The following is a 24,928-nucleotide window of genomic DNA, read 5'->3' on the forward strand; positions in this document are numbered from 1 at the left end:
CATTGTTCAGTAATGGCAAACATTTCACACCTCACATGGCAGAAGCAATAAATCTCATTGATTCCTCCAAGGCAATTTACAATTAAACACTGATTTGCAAATAAATAAATAAATAAAGGCAGAATTCATTGTGGCACCTTACACAGTCAAATCAAAACAATTGGAGTGGAATTGAGAATAATTACCAGATGTGTTGCTTTGTGCTCAAAACAGCATCCGTTATTTACAACTACCAATGATGTTCCTTATTTATTCCTCCTGCTGGTCTAATGACTATTGCCATTCAGCATTCCTTTATTTAATCATCAACATCCAAAAAAAGAAGTATCTTTTTTCTCCTCCTTTTTTTTTTTTTTTTTTTTTTTCTTCCTTTTGGCAGCAGCAGGAAGGGAGAAGTTTCCTAAACCCCAACAATAGCAAATTGCTCTGGAGGAATACATCATTTTTTCAGGCTGGCCTGCAATGTAATTATGAGCATTGCTTTCAATTTATTGGCCTTTTACAGATGTGCAGTCCAAATGGATGCTACTTTAACTCCCAGAGTAATGAATATTTGTTTTCTCCTTGCCTATTTCACATCTTTTCTATGGAGGATATTTCTGGATGCAAATTGACTGGCGGTCATAAGCATTAAGAGAGTTTGAAGCTCCTCAGGGGAACCCAGCTCAGTCATAAAGTTGCAGTACATGCAGCCGTGCACACACAGAAAGAAAAGTGTTTGCAGGTGAAGAGACTCTGGGGACAAGGATTTTTTTTTAATTTATTCTTCTGTTTGTTTCAATCCCATTTGCAAGCAGGGTGCTCTCCAGGCTCATTCTAGGCAAGGACAAAGGGAAAATATTCCTTGAGGAATGAAGAAATGAAAAGGTAGTTATTAGTAGATAATTATATAATCTGGTCCCTCATATACTATGTCCTGAATTGGACATTTCATGGATGTTCCCATACCTTTTCTAGGTCTAGGATGTATTTACATGGACCTCTCTATTGATGTAGAGAAGGAATTCTGAAGGAATAGCTGAAGCTGTGCTGAATTGTCCCAACTACAGGCTGTCCTATAAAATGTCCTTCTTCTATTGTCATCTCAGCATATCTAGAGGTAAAACTTTTGGGACACCCCCTCCCACACCACAGTTTACTGATTGAACATTATTTCTTCATATATACCTTTCCCTCTCTTTTTGACTATTCAGAATGGATCCTAGTGATTATATAGTGGTTGGCACACTTGCTGGCCCTTATACACATTTAGATCAAGTCAAATCTTAAATCAAAGTGCAGAGCAGAGACAGTGAGGGAGCTTTTATCATTGTTAGTCATCTCCGGGGAGCTCACCAGGAGAAGCAAGTCCAGGCAGGTCGCACTCAACAGGAAGAGTAAATGAATACATGGCACAAGGGGACAAGAGGATAAACTTTTGTCTTTCATTTCAGGTGGAATCTGGTAGGTTCTCCCTGCTCCATCCACCCCTGGAATCAGTCACTGCACTTCCACTGCAAGGAGGATATTACCACAATACACGTGCAAAGGCTCCCACCCAGTACTGCACTAAGAGGGTTACCTTACTATAGGGCAAACTGGAAGCCAGAAAATACTGGGGAAAGAAACCAGGCTGTAGAAACTAATGGTATTTCTGCCACTTCCAGTTTTCTGCCAGGAACACTGAAAGTGGAAAGAGCATGAAAGGCATTTTGTAGGTACTAGGGATTACAAGGCATCACAGAAGGGCTACCAGCGAAGCTCACACTGGAGCAGCACTGATACATCCCTGTTAGTGTCCAAATTCTGCATGATAGGTTCTCTGAAGAGCTGAGGCTGCAGACCATAAGATCTGTGCCCTTTGTTGGTCTGTTATACGTGTAAAAAGTGATGGAAGCAGGGCAGTTGCTGTCTAAGAAATGTACAGCAAGTTTCAGCATACACACACACATGCAAATTCCGGAATGGCTCAAAATTTCCTGTCAATTGGATACTCTCAGTGAAGACAGAAATCTCTGTTCCTTGTTCTATGCCTTTAATCTTCCGTTTTGCTCATTCTGCTCTTTAATCATCAGACGACTCATGACAGTAATTGTGGATGTCCCTGGATAGCTCAGTAATAAATGTATCCTGAACAAATACACCTGTCAGACTCTATTTAGCCCAGAGAATCAAGTTTATGATCTCATGGAAGAGAATCATTCTTAAGCTCTCTAAAAAACTCTCAAAATTAATCTCTACTTGTTATAAACATTAACTATATTTTGGTTTTTTCCTCAAGAATTCAGGATAGGACCCTGAAAATTATGTAGGTGCCAAACTCTATAGGTTTAAGTAGGACTTTGGGCCCCAGACAACACCTCTGGGTCCAGGTCTTAACATCTGGACCATTGCATTCTGCCTCTTCAAATCCACCTTTTGAGCAGAGCAGTAGCAGCAGAACATTATTGCAGGGTATTGTTAATAAAAATATATCTCTTCCCCCAAAGACTGCTGCAGTGGCATGGAGGTCAAACTCTATTTCTTTATTCAGCTTTGAGCACCGTACATTTGTTATAAGAGTTTCCTGGAGTAAAGAAGTAGAGTGGGAGAGGGGTTTCTTTCATTGTTAATTATTTGTGCTTCTGGTCTCATGATCCAAACTATAGTTAGCTCCCCAGCAAAACCAAAATGTGAAAATTAAATGGACCGGAATGGAAAGGTGGTCTCTGTGTCACTCCCTAGATTCTGTTTCACAAGATGCAATCTTCCTCGATTTCCAAAACCAATTTTCTTCCATCATCTTATGAAAGCAGAGGTCATCCTGTGAAATGTGATATCTCACTGCTTTTTATAAAGGAATGTGCCCTTCCCCACGAAAGGAGGGTTCATTAAATCATGCAGCTGATCAGATTGCTGAAGCCTTGATTGGCCGACAGCCAGAGCGAAGAAATCTGTGGGGAAGAGGCACATGGCACCATCAAAATTGGTTGGACTTGATCTAGGGTATTTTAATCGCACCGTTATAGGGAGGAAAGCGGAATCCCAAAGAAGGACAGTATGGGAGCTTTGTTGACTTTCAGGGTCAACAGAAGATGGGAAATAATCAGCCAGCCACATCTGAATTCCACGGTTTAGCATTTATTCCCAGACACAACTTCACTGCTAATCAGAGTTCAAAAATAATACATGACCCATCTCTGCCCTTGTTGTATGCCTTCTCTCCACAGTGTCCTTACAGAAGTTGTCAGATTGCTGTTTGTAGCCAGTTAGGCTACAAACAAAAGGCAGCTACTTCTGAAGTAAGTCAACAATGATGCAAAACAATTGCTGCAGGACAGGAGACCCAGTAAATTCTGAGCGCACGTCCATGGTCTAAGACAAGTTTCAGACAAAATGATGCCTTGGACTAGCAGATGAGACAAAAAACCTGTGTGTGCTAGGTAGAACATGAAAAAGTGTGCACGTACAAGTGCAATTAGGAAGTTACAGTTTATGTTCAAGCTGGACGTCATGTGTTTTTTAAAGACTTAGAGTCTTGAGTTATGGGGTTCATTCATTCCCCAAACCTCACATGGAATGAAAATGGAAGATTCAGGCAATACCCTGTTTTCCTTTAAAACAACTCTCCTGACAGTCATGCTTTACAGGATCACAAGGCTTCAGGTTCTGCAAACATAGATAGCACTTTACAAAGGCAAACAGTTCACTGGGGACAGGCAAACTAAGTTGGTGGAACGCAAGCACAAACTACTTCAGATGCAGCAGACTCACTGGGAGGGCTATAACCTTGCCTACCTCACTGGGACTTTCTGATGAGTCTTGCACTGCAGACCTTACAACAGGAAATAGCTGGATTAGTTTATACCTCCCTTATCCTCAAAGCACATGTAGGCCTTACAGGAAGAATGTGGTTGCAGAATTACAGCTAACATATTTCCAGTAGCAAAGATGTCCACCATAAGGTGACAAAAGCTCTCTTTTGTATTTTATCTCAAAGTTGGTGAGGGTGATCGGAAAGACCAGGTGGTAGGGAACACAGCTGGTAAAACCTTGCAGGCAGATCACTCAGTTTTATGTATTTGGGGAAGTCACCACTTGTGTCTGTCTGACATCTAGTTAGGTGGACGAACACTTGGGTGATGGTCCTTGCACACACAGTGGCAACAAAAAGCAGAGCCAGAACCAGCGACTCAAGAAGTAGTCATGTCTGAATCAAAAGCAAAGAGCCTACTTGTTTTGGATTTGCAAGGTCTAAATAACCTGCATCTGGGAAAGGATTAGGACAGCATAAGAAATTGCCCCACTATTCATCACAACTGCCCAGGGTTCTGAGAAAAAATATGCTAGGGGCTTTCTTTATATCAGCCAAGAAGAAGGGAGTTGATAGGGCATCGTCAATTCAGACACTAATTCCTCAGGCTTGAGGGTTTCACATACTTCAGATGAGCAACCTCACTTCTGGATTTTGATCTGAGTCAGACCTTTTGAACTGAACAAATTCCCCTCTTGCTAGGCTGGCCTGCCCACTTTTCCTTCCCAGAATGTTGTTAGAAACAGCCCCAGGCTGAGTGGGCTTGCAGAACCTTCCAGCTTCCTCTGACAGGAGGGGAGGAGGGAATAACCCTCTTAACATCACCAGGGGACGTGCTTTACTGGTGTTTGGAGATAGAGAGCGTGGCACTCAGCCACATTAAATCTCTCAGGAGTGTCCTGGTTTTGGCTGGGATAGAGTTAATTTTCTTCCTAGTAGCAGGCATAGTGCTGTGTTTTGGATTTAGTAGGAGAAGAATGTTGATAACACCCTGATGTTTTTAGTTGTTGCTCAGTACTGCTTATGCTAGTCAAGGACTTTTCAGCTTCCCATGGTCTGCCAGGTGCACAAGAAACTGGGAGGGGGCACAGCCAGAAGAGTTGATCCAAACTGACCCAAGGGCTATTCCATACCACATGACATCATGCTCAGTATATAAACTGGCGGGGGGTTGGTCGGGGAGCAGCGATTGCTGCTCGGGAACTGTCTGGGTATCTGTCGGCGGGTGGTGAGCAATTGCATTGGGCATCACTTGCTTTGTATATTATTATTGTTATTATCATTATATTGTTAGTATTATCATTACTATTTTACTTTATTTCAATTATTAAACTGTTCTTATCTCAATCCAGGAGTGTTTCTCACTCTCACTCCTCTGATTCTCTCCCTCATCCTACTGGGGCAGGGGGAGTGAGTGAGCAGCTGCGTGGTGCTGAGTTGCTGGTTGGGGCTAAACCACGACAAGGAGACAAATAGTCTTTCCTGAGGGATTGTGAAGAGATCTTCAGTGATTCCTAGACAAGCTGAACACCTTAAACCAACTCCAAAAGAGAGCAGCAAAAGCCTCCACTGGTGGCAGTTGCACATCAGAGAAACAACTATTGCTGCAAAGCAGGGGGAAACTCCCCCGGATGAAATGGTCCTGTGGTGATGAGGGCTCCAACCCCAACACTAAGCTTTGTAGGGAAGCTTTACATATACTGTTAATGCTTTGTGCATTTGCCATTGCTAGAAGACATCTCCCTTTGATTTCTTGGGAAAAGAGGTGCAGCTCCTCTGAAAGTCATACCTTTCATTCTCAGACTTAAAATTTGAAAATATGTATTGTTTTATCAACTAACATCTATAACTGAGCAGAGTTTTATATCCATCCTATTTCACAAGTGGGAAACTGAGGCACAGAAAGGCATAGAACCTGGCCTAAGATGTTCTTCTGTAGTAGGACTGAAAAATAACACTTGTCAGAGTTGACCAAGGTTTTCTTCTCCTGTTGCTGTGGCACAGCAAGCTGTATCAAGGAGGGGATGAATGGTTCACCTCTTCCCAAAAGGAGCACGGAGCAATATTGACTGCTTGTCCTTGCTTTCTCAGCTCCTCCCAGGAACAGAGGTATCAGTCAACAGCAACAGGGTAACAAAAAAGTTGTGGTAGGAGCCAAAAAAAATTCTGAATTTGCAGAGGGAAGAGCACACTGGGGCTCCTTCACAGGAATATTTTATGATTTCACAAATACTCCTTCTTAGCTGGTAAAAGGAAATTCTGCCAAATGGTCTGGTTTCTAAGCAAGCTGAGAACTGTACATTCAGAGCCTGAGTAGCTGATCTTTCATCCATGCGAATGAGCACAACTCTACCCTAGGGTGAGACATTCAAAGGCCACATGCCTTGCTCACCAGCAAGTCTGAGCAGTTTTTCAACACTTTGAAGAATATTGATATTGATTCCGGAAAACAAGAGTTAATCTGGAGAGACAGACAAACACACACAAATAAAGTGCATTTGAGTTTAAAGAAAAAAAGTTAGCATCATGCCATTGAACTATTGACAAGGCTGTCACAAATATCATCTTGTCTCAGTGTAAATAAACAAGTTTAGTGCTGTTATTTTAGAATAAAAGGCCGGAATAGGTTTTGTATTGACTTTCCAATACCCACTCAAGAGTTGGAAGAAGAAAATTAAAGATAATAAAGTAAAAGTGCAAACCATAAAAGTGGAGACAGCCTGTGCATAGTAAACTGTGAATCTGTGTCCTCTTCAGTGCAGGAAACCAATTGTGTAACTCCGTAAAGGTCAGAAGCAAAGATAAGAAGTTGAGGTTGTCAGTGAATCCCCTTCTATATTTGGAAGGATGACAGCTGCAGGATGATATGATCTTGGTCTGCAGTGACTCAAAGGCTGGTGCTCATGTCCTACCCTTTCTGCATGCACTTGAGAGCTGGGTGGTGTTTCTGGGCCCTGTCATATTCCTTTGAAGTTGGCCTGGTGCTAGATAGCTTATCCAGTCCACTGGGCAATGATGGTAATGTAAACTGGTAATGCCATCCTAACTCTGTTTAGTGACAGGGACATTTATAGCTCCCTACAATAGATTCAGGTGTGATCCCAAGCTCTCTGCATTTGTCTTTCTTACAAAAACATGCACTGATGCTACAGAAATTACGTGATATCTTTTCTGGGGATGGTTCCTCTGTGTCTAGGTCAAATTTAGCCCTTCCTTTGGGTGGTTTCTTAGACTACACCCACCATCTTTATCAGCCTCTTCTTAGAGTTTTTTTCCCTGGGAACCTTCCAAGCTTCTCCAGTACCTTTGTGGACTTTCTCACTTCATTTTGTCATCTTAAGTGGAAAAGGAGAGAAAGATTAAAAAAGATAGGAAAGGACTGGAAAGGGAAATCTGTTCCCCTTGGTCCAGCAGCCCTCTCAGAAGGGTCAACTGGTTTATCCATTGTCCCTTCTCAGCAAGCTTTGAGAAAACTGTGAATGAGATGTTAGACCTGAAAGCCCAAGGTGCTTCCCTTAAGGAGAATAAATAATTTGTGGGAGCCCACACATCCCACTTGGTAAGTAATGTGCTGCTAAATGACCTCAGGTGCTTATAGAGTGGGTGCTATCAAATGCACGTACTGGTTCAGAACTTCTTGTAAAAACAATACGTCTGTGCTCTGGAGTAAACCTTGAGCAGCTGCAGATCAGAGGAAAAACGACATATGAAAAGACAGAGGATGATTTTGAGGACTGCAGAAAAATACGGACAGAGATGAGTAGCTAAAAAAAAGTTTCAAGCTGAGGGAAAACAGGCTGATAGTGAAGTTAAAGAGGAGGAAGGGTTGATATTTGGAGGGGAAAAGAGACTAGACAAGGGACAAGATGATGAGGATTTGGGGCATGCGGTCCAAAGATGGGACAGAGGAGAGAGCCAATGGAGAGAGACAGTGGGGATATTTGTTCTGACTCCTTACAAGCAGCAGATGTAGAAGACATTAACTGGAATCAAACAGCACTAATGACCATGGACTGCTGCTCCAAGGGCATAAAAGCCATCTCTGCCTGAATATGCCTTCATTCATGTGACCAAGGGAAGAAGAAGGCTTTCCCTGAACCTGACTAGTATTCATGATTTTGAATCAAATCAAAACATTCTCTGAATGATCTGAAGTACTTCAGACCTTAGGTTCTGCCCTGTTCAGCTCCATGAGTTTTCAGCAGTGTTGTCTCATAACATCCAGCACACCAAACTCATACAATTAGAGGATGTAATGGCCCATGAGTTGTTGGATACATGCAAAATGTTCATGCAATCATTTAATTTTAATCAGATTGGTTACCATGTCCAAATAATGTCATTTAAATACATTTCTTTGATATTCCTCTGTGAATTCCTTTGAGATGGACAATCCAATGTGATGCAAGCAGAGAGGAGTTATTTGTTTTCTTTTCTATTTTGAGGGAGAAACTTTGGATGGAAAACTTAGAACTTCCAGATCTATACAGAAGCTGCAACTCCTTAGTCAGAGAAGAGATGGAGCTGCAATTGTATGGATAAGCTCTGGACTCTCATACTGGGAGTATAAAGCAAAGGCCTGGTACGAACAGTGACAGCACTTCCAACCTTTTCACTTCTTCAGTGGAGGTTTGAAAGCCAGGAGTAGCCTTTGATACTTCTGCTTGGCCTCACGCACAGTGCAGAATTTCAGTTAGTGACTCTTGCATCTGTTCCACAGACTCTGGCTCAGCCAGAGATATCTAATTGCCTTGAAAAGTCTCAAGGCAATGGAGAGGTTGCCACAACCCAAGTCTCACTGGTTAATTACCCTCACTGGTTAATTATGCTCACTGATTTGCTTCAGTTACAAGATGCTTATGGGGTTTTTTTCCTACTGAATTTAGTTTCTCTGGGTCTCAGTTTAACCTTAGTTAAAATGGAAGTAATAAACAAAGAACCAGATCATACACTGATGTAAATTAACACTACTGAGCCCAAAAACTCCTTTCTTACCTGCTTCTGAACAGTCTTTGCACAGTGAATTTAATTGCCTTCCTGGGATTTCCAACTCCTACTGAAATCTATTTGGTTTGGGGTTAGACTCCTTTGAAAATCCTGTCTGTGTCCCTCTGTACTTTTGGTAGACAGGATGCAGAAGTCCTGAACGTGGTGTTGCCTGTGAAATGATGCAAGCCTACAATCTCTGCAGCATTTTTCTTACAAGATTGTATCATATCAGTAAAAGACTATCTGAGTGCAGGAATGAAAAAATAAAAATTAAGGAGAAAAGGATTGGGAATCATTCACAGCAGGTCATTTTGGTTGGGCTGCAATCAACATGCCAGGCTTGATAAGACAGGTATTTGAGAGAGTATTGATCTCAGATCTTTTTTCTTTTTAATTTAATTTTTGTATTTGTTTATACTTAAAGCTTAATAAGGTCTTCACATCTTGCTTGCTGGTACACGTAACCTCTGGCCTGTGTATTTGTTGCTTCTTGAAACTTGTGTAAAATTTCTACAGCTACTGGGCCAACCTCGATTTTCATATGGCAGGTAAGGGCTCAGTTCTTCTAAGTTCCTCTTTCTTCCTCTCTGCAACTGGTTTTGGCTTTTGCTTGATGAAGTAAATCCTGGTGTTCATGAGTAAGACTAGTGCAATTCCCTCAATGCATTGTCATTCTGAAATACCTTCCCATGGGAAGCATGCCTTAATACTGTTGTTTCTCTGCCCATATATGCAAGTGTGGCATCACAATTCTCCTTCTGGTGGCAACTCCGGGTGCCTTATGCAAGTGGTTTGAGGGTCCTGAGTGATGTATTTACACCTAATAATATGCGGTAGTTCTTGACCTGCAGATTTTGCCAGGCCATACAGAGAAGATAAGAGGGGAAACAAAGGCACAGAGGTGAAAATTACTTTTCCAAGGTCATATTGCTGTCCATGTCAGAGTCTGCTTAGACCCCAGCTCTCTCAGTCTCTCTCTAGTGAGTTATCCCCTGCACCAGAAAACCTTGCCAGGGTGATTTAAAACGGTGTGATTTTAACCAAGCTCAAGGCCCAGTGGTCTAATGAATCTTCTCCCAACGACTGGCATGCACATAATTCTTCTCATTCTTCAGGCTTTTGTGACTAATACAAGAGCTGTTCACCCTAACCTGCCTGTATGATTCATCTGTGTTTTGTACAGTCTTTGTTACTCAGACTGTAACTCTCAAGTGCAAGGGGTAAAAACAAAATTAAAGAGTGATATCTGACAGCAGATGGAGATTTAATAATATGAAGAGTAAAGGTTGTTCCCAGATCTTGTTCCAAGTTGTGCCAGTGTTTAGGATGGTTAGACTTGGGCCAAAAATAGCAAAAAGATTGAAATGAGAGCTCAGATCTGAACTTTTTTTGCTGGGTTTTTATCTAGGATTTCTTTCCAGGGTCAGTCTCTGTTAGGGTGGTATCATGCTAGGACAGGAGGCAGATGGTTCATCTACACTGTGAGTTAAACCTTTTTTCATTTGTAAATGTGGTGTCTCTTCACAATAATGAGCTACAGGTGAGCTGGGAATCAAGTAGTCCAAAGGAAAGACTATCTTAGAGCTGTACCTCCTTCTCTACCTGACTTCTGGTTTGGCACCACATCCAATCCTTGAATGCATTCGAAGTTTCCCTGTCACCTTATTCCCTCAGTCAAATAAATCTCCACTTTCTTTGTTTATTTAATCAGCTTGATAGGATGATTTAAAGTTAAAATATATGACAAGTCTGTTCTGCTTTAATGTTTTGGGTTTTTTTGTTTATCACCTGCTTCAGAAGGTGTTGGCTTAAAGGAATGTAATAGCTCCTGCATGAGACTGAGTGCTTAGTTTTGTTGAGGAGATGCCCACAAATGTTATTTCTTTTTTTCATTGTTATTACTAGTAACCAAAGAAGATTAGTTTGATTTTGAATCAGCTGTTTCACTCTAAAGGAGAGTCAAACTCTGAGCAGGCTGGATGCTAAGAGACATAGGAAAACAGAATTTAAACACTCAGTGATTTTTTTTTTTATTAAGTACAAAGCTGTCCATTCCAAATAGCAGCATTGAGCTCAGCTTTGCTATCCTTCACCAGCTGCCCTTTCCAGTGATGACTCCATGACTGGTAGTTAGCAAGAGGAATTTTTTTTAGGACTCATGTTTTGATAAGATTTAAGACTATTAAAAAAACCCCAAATCCCAGATGACAAGCACTGCTAAGTAGGTGGTTAACCGATTACAAAGCACAGATCTAAAGCAGCACACATTTTCAGAGAAACTGCACAACGTAAGACCTTGGGGGACAGGCTCAAGTAAAATGAAATGGGGTTTGCAAATTCATTGAAATTAGTTGAAGCACTCAAGAGCCATCACCATTTAAAGAAATTGTTGAGCCCCTGTCTGTATGTGCAAGGCCATAGCATTAATCATTCACCCAGAGAGGAATGGACTACAATTTTCAAACAGGACTTGCTGAGGGGTGTTGGGTGGTTTGGAAGATCTGTTGTGATAGCTGGTGTTGCATATAGTTGGGTAAAGGTACATGTATACAGCTCTCAGCTCTCCCCACACCCAGTTATTACAATGCATCTAGCTCATCCCATAGGCAGTCCTGTTTTCAGCTGACTCTGACCAGCTCTCGAGACTTCAGACAGTTCCTCTGTCATCTTCCTGACACAAGGCTGAGGTTAAGATGCCAATCTAAATCCAGGCTATCCAGAGCAAGTCATGTCCCTCTCCTTCCTGCCCATGCCTCTGTTTCCTGATCTATGCAAAGTACAAGAGATATGTATAGATCTGTCTTGCGGAGTTGTTGTGAAAGAGAGGCAAAGAAACATTTGCAAGATGAAATGAATGAAAAGTCCCATTGGATTTCATTTACTATTGGATTTGGGGGAAGTCCAGACTAGTTGCTATTTTTGTAATTTTCAACTCCGGCATGCATTTCTTGGCTCCTTCCTCTCCCACCACTAAGGTCTGGTCCTGCCACCTTTTACTGGTTAGAGAAAACGCTACCACTGGCAACTGCATCATTGATTGTGATGCAAAAAACTCACATTACATAGGGCATTGGGGGTGAGTAAAGATTTCAGGCTCAGATTTACAAAGGCTGCAGTTAACATGGTTCAGTGAGAGGTGTCTGTTCCCATCCCTCAACCCTGGGCTGCCCCAGAGTGCAGGTCTGCAAGCTCAGGACTGGTGTCCTTCAGAGGACCTCCCTTGTCCTGCCCATTTCTAGTGGCTGCTGTCCAAAAAGAGCTTAAAGAGATCCCAGTGTAACTTTTCCAGAAGAGATTTCACCTCGATGTCTTTGCCAATGTTTCCATCCCTCTGTAACACAAGGGCCGTGTGTGAGCTGAGTGTATGATGACTTCCAGAGTTTAACTATGCATGGCCAGATTATGTACTTGGTTTAGGGGCTCTGCAGAGATAACCCTCCTCACTGCCACCAGTCATCAAACACAACTCTGCACATTGTCTGGGTGGTGGTCCATGGGATGAAGCCCACTGTCAAAGCCAGGCTCTCTTACCACCCATTTGTGGGTCCTCTGCATTGAGTCTGCATTAAGACATTGCCTGACCCCAAGGTCTGGACTTCTCCCTGTCCACCAAAAAAAAAAAAAAAGGTGGTATGCTGGGATATTTACCAGCTAACTCAACATTGACCTAAATCCTCAATTCTGTGGCTGCTGTTGTGCTGCACTTGCTCCAGCCCAGGTTCTCACTGATCCAGCTCTTTCTCAGCATGGGCAGGTTCTGCAGCAGAAAGCAAAGATATGGGAGATCCCATGCTTGGGTCTTTTCTTCACCATGCAACACTGATATAGCCTATCAGTACTGGAAGTAGGCTACTAAATTTGCAGCTCTATAGGCCTGCTTTAGTGTAGCAGCTCTTCAGTACTGGTGAAAGGCAGGAGGGTATCTTAAAGACAGTCACCAATTCTCCCTATTCTTCCCTAAATTATAAGATACTCTCCCTCCTCCTCCTGCCTCATTCAAGGGAGACTGTCTGTCTCCACAACCAAAGCAGCTGGCTGTTCATTCACAAACTAACTGCTCCAGCTCTCTGCCTTATTGCTATTCAGATTCATTTCTCCATCCCATCAGGCAGTAATCCAGCAAAAGATGTCAGCTGGTTAGCAGAATCATCTGGGAAAAGTTGGGAGACCCTTAACAGACTTCCCCTGCCCATTGCCAGCCCCCTGTTACTAATTCAGATTGTCCCCAAAACACTGGCAGTTTATTTTATTTTCCTTCCTCTTTGTCTGTTTTCTTGCTGTGTGTTTTTCTCCTGGACCCATCTGCATCTCTGCAAATTCGATCTCCAAAATGGAAGCTTGGCTGAGCTGGAAGCTGTCAGCACTGACGGTTAGTAGCTGGCTGCAGCTACTTGCCAGGGAAGGGGGAAGATGAGTCCCTAGGCAACAAGGCAGCATGAAAAGTGACTAGATCTAAATACTTCAGCACATGATTTCTTTCCCATTACTTTGATTCAAATCTCCCTTAATCCTCAGCTGTGTTAATGCAGTTAGTAGGTTATGGCTGCTGCATGTGGAGGCCACTGGATTTGATTCCTTCACACAATGGTTGGTAAATAATTTAGTACCAGTTTTGCCTGGAACAGGACCGGAAAATAGCCAGGCTGCTTATAACTTCTGCTTTCTCTCTTTCTGCATTTTTCCCCCTCACAAGCACCAGGGGGTTGTTTGTGCAAACACAGCTTGGCAGAGACTGCCATTTTATATGTCACATCTTCCTCCTGTCCCTGCTTGTCAGAACCTCTCTTAATTTATTTGCTAGAAGAGGTGGGTGGGGAGGAGCAGGGTCAGGCCAGAGAGCTGGAGCTTTACCTGAAGACTCCTGACTTGGAGTCTGCAAACACAAAGAATTTGCCCCAAATTCTGTCACCAAACCCAGTTTTTCCTTTATGTCTGGTGCTTTCAAAATAGCAGTGTATTCATTTATTTGATATTCTTTTACTTCTTAAACTCAGTCTAAGGTAGACATGGCAAAAGGAGGCAGAAAATTGTAATAACGAGGAAGGAATTTCCAAGTTTGGGAAAAAGTTCTGGATGAGCAAGGAAACAAGAATTCCATTGAAATGGCCAGGACTATCAGGGATGGACCAAATTCCAAGCGTTGCAATTTTTCTTTGGTCACAGCCATAATAGTATCCCTAACAAAATGTGCCTCATCCCCTTTCCTTTCTTGCAACAAAACTTTCTCTTCTTACCTGCTACTGACCATGGTGCACCACACTGTCTACTGCTTCCCACCCTACTGCTTCATATCATACACCACCCTCCTCATGCATGCAGGACTGCGTTTCACCCAGCAGAGGTGTGCTGTGGAGCAGACTATGAATACCTAAGTCTCATCACTGCTCCTTGTTGTGCTGAGGTTCCACTTGATCTGAAAGGTGGGGCATTTTCCCTCTCCTAACCCTATGAAATACTTAGAAAGACAGGAGATGACCTCATAGGTGTTTTTCTGAGACTCACTTGTCTAATATCTATGAAAGAAGTGTGGGGGACAAAAAAAACCCAATGGGCAAAATTTGCTGTTGAATGTCTTCTAAAGAGAGGCTCTTGTTCAAACAGGTTGCACACAGAAGCTGATGAGTGAAATATTTCACTTTCGGGTATTCAGGAGATTGGACTAGATGAAAGATGTCCAGATTCTTGATTTTCTGGGGACTGTTAAAGTAAATGTTGCTGGGACCTCTCTCAATCGCTGAGGTCAACCAACATGGAGCACCTTGTGTTATCAAAGTCTCTTAGCTTCCAAAACAGCGTGTTCATATCCACACTGCTAAAGGATGGGGATGGTCTTTGGCCTATCTTAATTCCTTAACCATCCAGGGGATTGTTTAGGAAAATACTAGGTAGTGTAGACAAAAATACACACCATGGGCCACTGTAACAGTATAAGAATATGAATTACCAAGCTTCAGTGGCAGGAACTGCAATTTCTGGTCACTGTTTAACACACTGCAATAGACCAGGACCACTCTGAACCCGAGTCAGGTATTCAGGGTGCCAGACCAATGCATTCATGTTTGCACAGCCCTCGACTTGACCTGATACATCCCACAGGAGCAGGCTAGGGGCCATGCTCCCCTCCTCAGAGACAACCTGTCCTGGCACATTGCATTTCGGTTGGTCTGCCAGCCAGTCTTCCTGCCCAGCTGCAAATAAACCTGGCTGTTAGCCAGACCCCAGGACCAGGCTGTCCATCCTTACACCAGATGTTTTTTGGAGTCTCTTTGAACTTCATAATTGCTTGCAAACCCCCACCTCCCCACCTCAGCCCCCACACATGGCTTTCCAAATGCCTATTATAGGGTTCTGCATGGGCATATGAAGTTAGCAGGGCTTTGTCTGTGAGGTGTCATTTATCAATATGAGGATTTAATTACACAGCACGGCTGCAGAAAAATGAAAGCAGCTTATGCCCTGCACTGTCCCAATACCACATCATTGTGTGCCAGGGCTTTCACTTGCTTTTATCTGCTTTGCCCAGCTTTGTATCTTGATAGCTGTTTTGTCCCTTTCCTGCTTGAAATTTCTTTCACTCAAGCAGTCTGAGGTGTTTTGCAAACAAGCTGCAGGAGAGATCCCCAAGCTTAGTGAGGTGCAATAACCATTTCATAGAAGGGAACATTGAGGCACAAATAAATCAAGGTCAGAAAGTTCATCCTCGGGTGCTTAAACACAGCAATCTTCTTCAGCGTTTAGGGATCAGAGGAGTGACCTGCTTGTTGGAGATGGTACTGCTGTGTGTTTGCAGATCTTGTTGGCTTCTGCGCAAGCAATGGTTGCTTAGCAACTTTAAGATGAAGGCCAACTATTTTGATGTCTGAATAAGGACTCAGGCACTTAATTTCAGGGACCCACATTTGAAAACACGGGTGTCGGAAAGTAGATGAAGGTCGCATGCAGATATTGCGACTGAGTGGTAGCAGCAGAACCAAGCTTGCTCCTTAACACCCATTCTAACCAGGAGCACCCACTTGCTCCCCCTCTAGAGATGTTTTGGACCTTCAGTGTTAGGAATCACCCTTTCTGTCCTGGCATGTCTAAAGCTGGCTCCTGGGAACAGAGTATTTGTGGAAACGGGTCAGGTGCTTTCAAAAGTGAGTGTTTGAAATGGCTGTCCACACAGAGTGCCTGCAGCCAAAGCTGGTTTCCCCACCAATACCTTTGGTGATATGGGCAGCAGAGGGGCCCATGGGCTGCTGCTGGGGCACTGAGCTGTTCATTAGGAGCCACCAGCTTGAATCCCAGACCCTTCCTGATGGTCCTGCTTTTGCCCAGTCTACAAAATGAGGATACTGATGCTTCAACTGCCTTTGCCAAGAGATTCCTCTCAAATCTGGTTTCCCTCCTACAAACGCTACACAAGATCTAAATAGTGGTGTTATTTCTAGTGTGTTATCCTGATAGCATGAGAGATCCGCATTTGCTGATGGTGACTCACTGTGAGCCTTTGAGGGTTGTGTGGAAGGGCTTGCTCTGTTGTTTTTGCTGCTCTGAGATAGATTATTGATTCTCTTTATCTGGTGTTCGTCTTACAAACCCAAGGTGATAAGCATCCTGTTAGCTTCAAGAGCACTGGTGCTATTTTTCTACTGCTTCAAGGGACACAGAATATGATCCAAGTACCCTCAAATGAGAAAGAAAACAGGTCAACCTGGTTCATATCAGTTAAACCGACAACTTCAGGGGAAGGCTAAAAAGTAAGATTGGATAACAAAAGCAGACTTTGTTCAGTGAGAGGGTCAGGAATTTTCAACTAAATTGTATTTTGCTTGCCTTGGATTGCTTCTTTTGTTGCTAAGTGTATCAGGAATTGCCAGATCATGGAGAACAGTGTCTTTCACCTGGGGAAAAAAAAATTCCAGACAGAAATCTCAGAAAATTGTCAAAATGTATTTTGACATTGCTGTCAAGAAAAAAAATTATCATCTTTCCAGTTATAAAAGGGTTTTTTATTTTAGAAATGTAAGCTTATTCCCAGGTAATTAATGTAAGAAAATGTTTGGAACCTAACAGATCTATATATACAGCTATCAAGATACAAAAATAAGGATTTGGCTTTACCACAATAGGGATTTCACCATTCTTCTGGATCTGTAGCAGAAAAAAGTCTGTCCAGCAGCAGCTGCAACATCAACATTGCTTTCTTTGTAGCAAGCCCTCCAGCCAAAAAATGCTAGGGGCAAAATTTACCACACCTTTACAAAAAGCCTGGCTCCGCTCTCCCCCTCACGGTACCTTCTGCCTGTCTTGAAAGCCATAAATATGAAGAGGCCAGCTGAAGCTAACTGCAAAATACTCACTTGCAAACAGGTATAACAAAAGAGTGAGTCTGAAATAAATGTTCTGTAGAAAGGAGAGGGAGAGAGGAGGTGGGGTGGGGAGTGGGAAGGGGGGAAAAGGAAAAAAAAAACACATGATTGAAAGCCTTATAAATGTAAATGGTTTGGCAGAAAGGGTTTAGCAGTCCTGGGTAGAAGATTGCACTTGGTGTTCCAAGCCCCTTATTTTCAAAATCACAGCACTGGAGCCCTTTCGAAGCTGGGCCCTGTGTTTGCTTTTTCAATCAGTGAATATCAGGTTGTCTCTTTTTTTTTTTTTTTTTTTTAATCTCTGCACTCGGATGTGCCAGGCTTAAATGAAACCTCAGTGAGAGAGAATGTGAGCTGTGCTCCAGACCTTTGAAAGAGCTCATCCCCACTGCCTTTATCGCTACTTATTTATGAATCTCCCCCTCCTGACCCCCCCTCCTCACCAAGCCCTGTCTCTTGTTTTCCTGCAGTAAATCCCACCTTTCCTTTTGGATTCTTTTTTTCCCCTCTACATTTATCTATATATTTTACACTCAGTAAGTCAATCAGTTTCAAATTATTGGTCCCTGAGACAGATGTTTAGTGAGTCATTTAGCTGCGCGAAGTTCTTCAGACAGTTTGCTCTTCCACCTCCTGTTCATTTAAAGCATCTTTTGAGGCTGATTTTTCCTTTTCAAAATGTCTTTAACTGCCGAACGTTTGCTCCCACCGGGTAGTCTAATGATGTTGGACACAATATGTGTGAACATCTCTTTAGAGGCCATCTCCCCTAGGCTACATTCTTGCCTATAAAATCATTGTTTATTTAGTCCTTAGGCCTAGGAACCATCTGCAGTCCCCATGGCTCCCGTTGTTTTTAAAGTCCTATTAAGTTTCTGCACTTCTCCTCAGAGCATTATTTTATTTCTAAACAACCACAGACAACTTCCTGTCAACGCGGCTTCTCCCAGGCAAATTAGAGATGACAGTTTCATTCTTCTGACTATGGTGAGCTCTCATCTGATGTTATTTAATGTGAAAACAACTGTTATATAGAGAGTGATTTTAAAACAATGAGGATAATAATAATAATAATAGTAATAATAATAATAAAAAAATTAAAAAGAGAAGATGGGAGAGGGTGGCCCAGAGACTCTGGGTTAAGGTGATCAGACAGAGTTTGCTAGTCAGGAAAACATAAGGGATCAGAAGGCTCTATATAATGGTAATAACAAAAGAGAATCAATGAATGTTGACTTGATGTCATTTCCAATCTTTCTTCTCCTGACAGGAACTGAAAACATTTTTGTTTGGTTTTGTAGGGTTTATTTTTGCTTTCCATCCTCCCTGTCTTTCTTCACCTCCTATTCCCTCCTTTGCTGAGTAAGCACTCAGAGCCAGGGAGAGTGGCTAAGTCCTGTCCCCTGAAGGAGAGCTCCTCCTGCTTAGCTGCTCTTGGCCTCAGCACCCAGGAGCTATGAGCTGACATCAGGGACACCAAAAATCAACCCTCAGTTGACCAGTGTCTCAGAAGCAGGATGCTCTCAGCATTGAGAGGCACCTCCATCTGGCAAAGCACTCTGTGTAGGATTTTGTCGCTGTGTTTTAGTAGAGGTGCCTCACTTAAACAGCTCTGGGTAGAAAAAGGTGAAGTGACTGCACTAATGTTAGTGCCAGGAGAGCGATATCTGACCAGCTATCTCTGCTCTAGCCCAAGACTTCCTCTTGCTCTGTGGGCAAGTGAACTACCATAATTCATGCCCACACATCTAGAAATACTCTTCTCCATAAAACCAGATGGCATTATCCATTCTTCCTACTGGGAAAGGTTCCTGGTTTGTGGTACCTCCTAAACTGTTCCCAGGTATTGCCTGTGAGAGTGCTAGCTGGCTGGGGCTAGCACCATCCCAGTCTGTACACTAGTAGTAAAACAATAAGGATGACCAGACCATAAGACCTGAGTCCAAGCTCCCTTGTTGGACAATGAGACAACCATGGTGTTTTGACTTTCCCCAGCCTTTAGAACTACCCCTAGAAACAATAAGCTGCTGGCTATGGCTTCATACTGACTGCTGCTGATAAAATCAGGAAGAAAGTGAAAAAGCAGTAAGAAAAAGAGGCAACTTGTGTGATCTCTGTGAACCAACCCACATCCTACTGCATCAGCTTTGCCACCTGTAGATCAGCTGTGATAGTTGGGTAGCGAAGCCGTATTCAGTTGTGTTCATAAGGGTCTTCAAGACATGCAGAGAGAGGACTGTAAATGGAAGTGGTTAGAAGGGGCTGATGTGTTTGGGGAGGAAACCACATTACGGTAATGCTGTGGCTCTGCAGTTGAGTACTCAGACTTCAGGAAAGGAGGTTAAGGTTGCTTCTGCAATCTTAACTCTGCCTTTTTCTGAATGTGCATCATAATACTTTTGTCAACCAAACCCTCACTTGGTGGAAGTCTGTGTAACTCCATTGAAGTTTAAAAATGTGTGAAATTATATTGCATTATATTAGCAAAGAAACAGCAGATTACACTGCAGAGAAAAGAGGCTGACATCAATGGAGCTATGCTGACTGACACCAAATGAATAGCTACGTTTTACAGCAATCACTGGTTGTTTTTTCAGATGCTATGATATCGCTTCAGGTGAGTTTTTCTACAACCTTAGCTGTAGCATTGCCATATTTCCACAACATGTTTGCCTCCTTGGATGCTCATACTGGTTTTGCACCATCAGAACAGTCGATGTTATCCTTGTCAACTTAGATGGTTTATCTTCTCCCTATGGCTTGTATTCTAACCACCTGGGCTCCTACCATCCAGTCAGAATTTGCTTTTGAAACAGCAGGGTATCCTTACTGGGGTACAATTCAGGGCGATATGACAATTCCATTACTATGAAGCTCATTTAGCTGCACACTTTGGTGATCTATATACTCCAGCACATTTTCACTGTTTATGCTGTGGCTGTGAATAATCTCCTGAGTGTTGTTCTGTTCCAGATAGGTTTTCATCCCATCCTCAGCACCAGCGAAGTAGAGTGCCTTCCAGCCATGTATTAAGCAATATGACCAGTTGCTCTCTGGTGTAGCCTCTTCTGTCATTTTCTTCTCAGGGGGGCAAATTTAGTTACATGATCACTTTGGTTTTGTTGGTTTTGTTTTTTAAGTCTGCCTCAATGCCTACACTTCAGGTGTGCAGTAGAGAAGGCAAGATGAGGAAGCGTCCCTAGTTCTACAGCTGAAAGGTGGCTGCAGTCTGTGATGGCCATAGTTTTTGTGTGAGCTGCTTCTACAGAGCCCTTGAGAAACCTTTGGCTATGCTATAAGTCTTTGGTGTTTCAGAGCTGATGCTCATTCAGAACCTCTTACTCCAGGGGGAAGTTGTTGTTCCTATGGCTCCAGGTGAATATGCAAGGTATGGAGAGAGGTCAAATGCATACAGGATAAGAAGTGCAATAATGGGGCTCTTCTTCAGTGCTCCTCAGAAGAGCTGGGGACTTCTGTCCCAAAGGCACAAGCTCAGAAAAAGTTGGTCATTAGAGAGGAAGAGATAGTGGAGTGGAGGGGATTTGCAGAACTGTGTCTGTCTCCATTCCTTGTTCATCCATCCCAAAGGCACAGGAACCCTTCACAGATACCGAGTGGGCTCAGTAACATTGTTTTCACTCCCTGAGGTGTACTTACATTCAGTCCTTCTATCTGCAACAGCCTCCTCAAATGACCCCGGCAAGACTCTTAGGGTGGGTTCATCTGGTTTAATTTAGGTATTGCGAAAGTTTATTTGTGACTGAGCTAGTCACCTATGGCTCCCTTCAGAGCCAGCAGAGAGGAAAAGGTAATTCTTGATGGCAATTCACCTCCTCCTAAAAAGCAAGACAGGGTAATTCACTTCTGGAGGAGCCTGTTTCACTCCACAAAGCAATCTAACAACAACTGTGACTTGGTTGGGCTGAATCTTAGCTGTGGCCCCTCTTGTGGGACCTATAACATGGAAAGCAGATCACAGAGTCCCACCTCACAAAGGGTTAAAGAGGAGAAATCCATTAGAGAGAGAAGGGATGCATTCCCATCCTGGGAAGGAGCTGTGGAGGGGATGAATTAGTGTATCAGTATCCAAGAGAGGTGAGATATGTTGTGAGGATGGGGTGGGATTGCTGTGATGAGTAGTAGCATGGATCTGTTCCACTGCACAGCCAGACAATGGGTGCATCCTCAAACAAGCTTCTCCAGATATCAGTGATGTCTCTACACATGACATCCAGTTGTTCTCTTTATATAGGGGAGAAGAGAGGGGGAAAGGAGGGGAGAAATGGGGAGAGAAGAAAATGAGTTTAAGCCATCACAATTGAACCAGACCGTATTTGGATGTGAAAGCAATTAAAATGGAAGGTCTTTTAGATGTAGAAAAGAAATACTGGCTCATGGAGTCCGTGGAGAATGCAGTATTCAGTAACCACGGAGGCAGGCATACATTATAAATACATCTGTAACTATTGGGATAGGTGTGAAAATGTAATTAACTGGAAACCTACTGAGTTTAAATGGACTTTTAGTTGTTTCAGAGGTTTTTTTCTTCTTCTTTAGCCCTCCCCCCTCCCATTCTTAAGTTAAGTTTAGACTTGTGGGTCCTCTAACTCCCACTGGCACAGTGTAATTTAGCAAAGGTTGTTCCAGCCGAATTTGAAATTAATAATTTCAAATAGGCAAATCAATGATATTTAAAATCTCCCTCCTGTGTGTTTGTACAATCTGCACAGGTATAAAAGCTAATCACATCTTGCTAGGGAAGAACATTTGTTATCAGTTTTAAGTGGAGCTTGGCAGTTTGGGGGAGATCAAACACCATGTTTCTTTCCAAAGTGTATATATGCCTCTGTAATTTAATATTTCTCATTAACTTAGTGCTGGAGAAAGGTGTCAGTGCCAACAGGAAGGAGCCAGACAGCCCCCTGAGAGACCATCCATTTTGTATCACTATGAGATTTGCAAATAGGAGGAAGAGGACATAGAAGGGATCATATAGGATCAGAAACAGAAGTTAAAAATAAGGTTTCTGAGGGTATTGCTTGGTTGGACAGTGAAGGGCTAGGTTTGGCTTGCTCAGCAGCCATCCAGGAGGATGCCAAAACACAGACTTCCTTCAAATATCCCTGCAAATGCCATGTTAGATCAGCTCCAGCAGTCCTTGTTGTCCTTTGTTGTGATCATAGCACTTTCAAATATGACATACCTCATGAAGAAGCATCAGAAAAATTGTGGACTCTACATTTTTCATAAGAGCATTTCTTTCTAATGCCATTAATTTATTTTTAGCATCCATCTGGAACTAAGATATTGTAAAACCAATATCCACATTTGTTCTGTTTAATATAATTTTGAACGGTATTACTATCTGCAAATACTACCCCCTTCCTAAGTCCCTGAAGACCTTCAGTTACAATAATTTATTGCAGCAAGTAGTTCCATAGGTCAGCTCTGCAGGAGGCAAAATATATTCTATTTCTTTACCAACTCCAATGTATAATTTATTTTCTGGATTAGTATTTTGCCTGTGCTTCTACATGAAAATATCCCATTCAGCCCAGTGCTGTCTGATATGCAGAAGAAAAGCCAGCTGGCTGTGCTGAAATACTCTTTCAAAAAGTTCCAAGAAGGAGCAAGACTCTTACATTTGTATTCTCCTTGCAACATCTCTTAATAATTTAATTCCCATTAGAAGTGCCTGTGTTGTAGGGGGGGAAAGATTTATAGAGAGATTTCACTCCAGGTTGGGTTTTTGTCTTTCTGTGTTTTCTTGGCATTTATCATGCATGTTTTAATTTGGATCTGAGTCTTGCTACCATCTGGTCATTATTGCAAAGAAATATTCATTTTCTCTGAGTGACATGGGCTTCATTCATCATGGAACTAGCTGATTGCCCCTCAGGTTTTTTTCCCATTACTTGGAATGAAGTCTGAAGATTCTTAGCACCAGACATAGCAGCAGTCAATAAAGTTTGCTAAGTTAGTGGCAGCTGGTAACTGGGCACAGGAAAAATTAAGAGACACTTTTTAGGCCCTGATCCTTCCACTGTTTTCCACAAGTCATACATGGGAAGTGCAGCATTGGAGACCAAGGCAGCATTGCAAAGGATGGGAAGTGAGCTAAGGACTCCATTCCCCTTCTACTACCCAACTGTGAAGTGTTGTCACCACCAGGGTGAAACTTGGAGTTTTTTGCTCTCAACTTAAACAGGGAGACAAAAGGGAGACTATTTGCCCCAGAGAAATGTTGCAACAGCTATGTTCTGTTTCTCCCACAAAGGGAACAGGCCTCCAAGCAAGACAGCCTCAGAAGCAGTAAGAATTCTTCATGAAGAGGTCTCGAAAGCCCTACTTCAGGCTTTGGGGGGGAAATTAGACACAATCACTTTTAGCTTCCTACCATGCAAGAGCCTTCCTTGGATGCCTGTCATTACAGACAATGGGCACAGGACAGTGGGGAGCAAACAGAGGGACTCTTAACTAGTCTTAGGATTATTCAGTGTGTGCAGAGACCCACAACTGCATGTGCATGCGCTTTGCAAATAAATTGCTGTGACTATTCTTTCCCTTCCTTGGTACTTCCCATGTCCTGTTGTGTAGCTCCCTGGACTAATCCATCTTTGGTTCCCTTTGTTTGCAAACAATCCTTTGTAGCACTTACTGCAAAGGGGGAGGCTGCGTGTGTATTTGTGTGTATGTCGGGGGTGAGTGGTGTCAAGACGGTGTCCCTCAGTCTCTGCATGCTGTGAAAGCTGGGTGTCGGTCACAGGCTTGGACTAGACAGTCTGAAGGCCTGACACCCCTGAGTATCATCGTTTATGTACCTCTCCAAATGGGGTATAGCTAAAAAAGGCTGGCCAGGGGCAGATGGCAACTTGGGATCAGTCAGGAGCAGAGACAGATGGCAATGTGAGACTCTGGAAGACAAGTTATTGCATGAGATTAACTGGAAATGGATGGGAATTGTAAAATGGGACTGGTTGAGAATGTAAGCCTGTACGGTTATTTGTAAACTGCTGAACATTAGACCACCACCCTAGCTCTGTTGGCAGTCTTGGACCTGCCTACCTTTCCAAGCAGTGCAGAAATACACAGATCTGTAGAAAGCAAAGTGACCTCCCAGGTATGAGATCTGGTCAACATGATCTCACTATAACCTCTGGATTTAGTCCTAGAGATTGGCTTCTCTTTCAGAGAGAACAGGACCACTGGTAGGAAGCATTGCAATTTAGTGATCATCAACAGTTGTCATTGTGTCCAAGGAAATACGTTTAACAGTTTTTGGACATACAGCACATTCTGTTGCACCATGTCTAGGATGGTTTCAAATGGAGCAGCCAGCAACTGGAGAAGATGATAGAACAGCTTGCTTCAATTTGGAGCATCTGTGCCAGTGAGATTTTGGGGTTATGAATACGCAGTCTTCCTCCAGCCTAGCAAGGCAGAGAGAGAGAGAGAAAGAGAGAACATCTGTGAATTTGCTGGAGGGTAAAACTAAGCCCCATATTGGGTAGAGCAACCTCAAAACATTGAAATTACTAGAGGAATTTGTTCTGGATCAAAACTAATTTCTACATAATAGGTGGCTTGTTTGGAGGCTTTGCTCCTGCTCAAAGTGTTTTGAAGTTAGTCAGGTCCCATCACTCCTAGTGAAATCAGTTGTGATATATTCTAACACAAGTAGGAGACTAAACTGAGTATTTATTTATTTATTTGACATTAAAGAAGAAGAGCAACAGAATCACCCAGTGGTAAGGGTGGATGGGTAGGAGAGAACCAGGGGTGAGAGGCAATAAAAATAGAAGGCAGTCCAGATGTT

At 42.8% G+C, this 24,928-nt stretch overlaps 1 protein-coding gene across 48 annotated transcripts in view; it reads left to right on the plus strand.

The window, feature by feature from the left end:
- The window catches only part of CELF4 (CUGBP Elav-like family member 4), a 700,143-nt gene that overhangs the window by 431,759 nt on the left and 243,456 nt on the right, over positions 1-24,928 (plus strand). For 10 of the 48 annotated variants that reach the window (XM_075726713.1, XM_075726739.1, XM_075726712.1 and 7 more), the window contains exon 4: positions 18,920-18,926. The exons of the other annotated variants lie outside the window; for them this stretch is intronic. In XM_075726713.1, the coding sequence (XP_075582828.1) occupies positions 18,920-18,926 (7 nt within the window). The remainder of the gene's footprint in view (positions 1-18,919; positions 18,927-24,928) is intronic. 48 annotated transcript variants of the gene reach the window in all.

This window comes from Pelecanus crispus, chromosome Z (genome assembly GCF_030463565.1).
Source record: "Pelecanus crispus isolate bPelCri1 chromosome Z, bPelCri1.pri, whole genome shotgun sequence".
NCBI classification, from domain to species: Eukaryota; Metazoa; Chordata; class Aves; order Pelecaniformes; family Pelecanidae; genus Pelecanus; species Pelecanus crispus.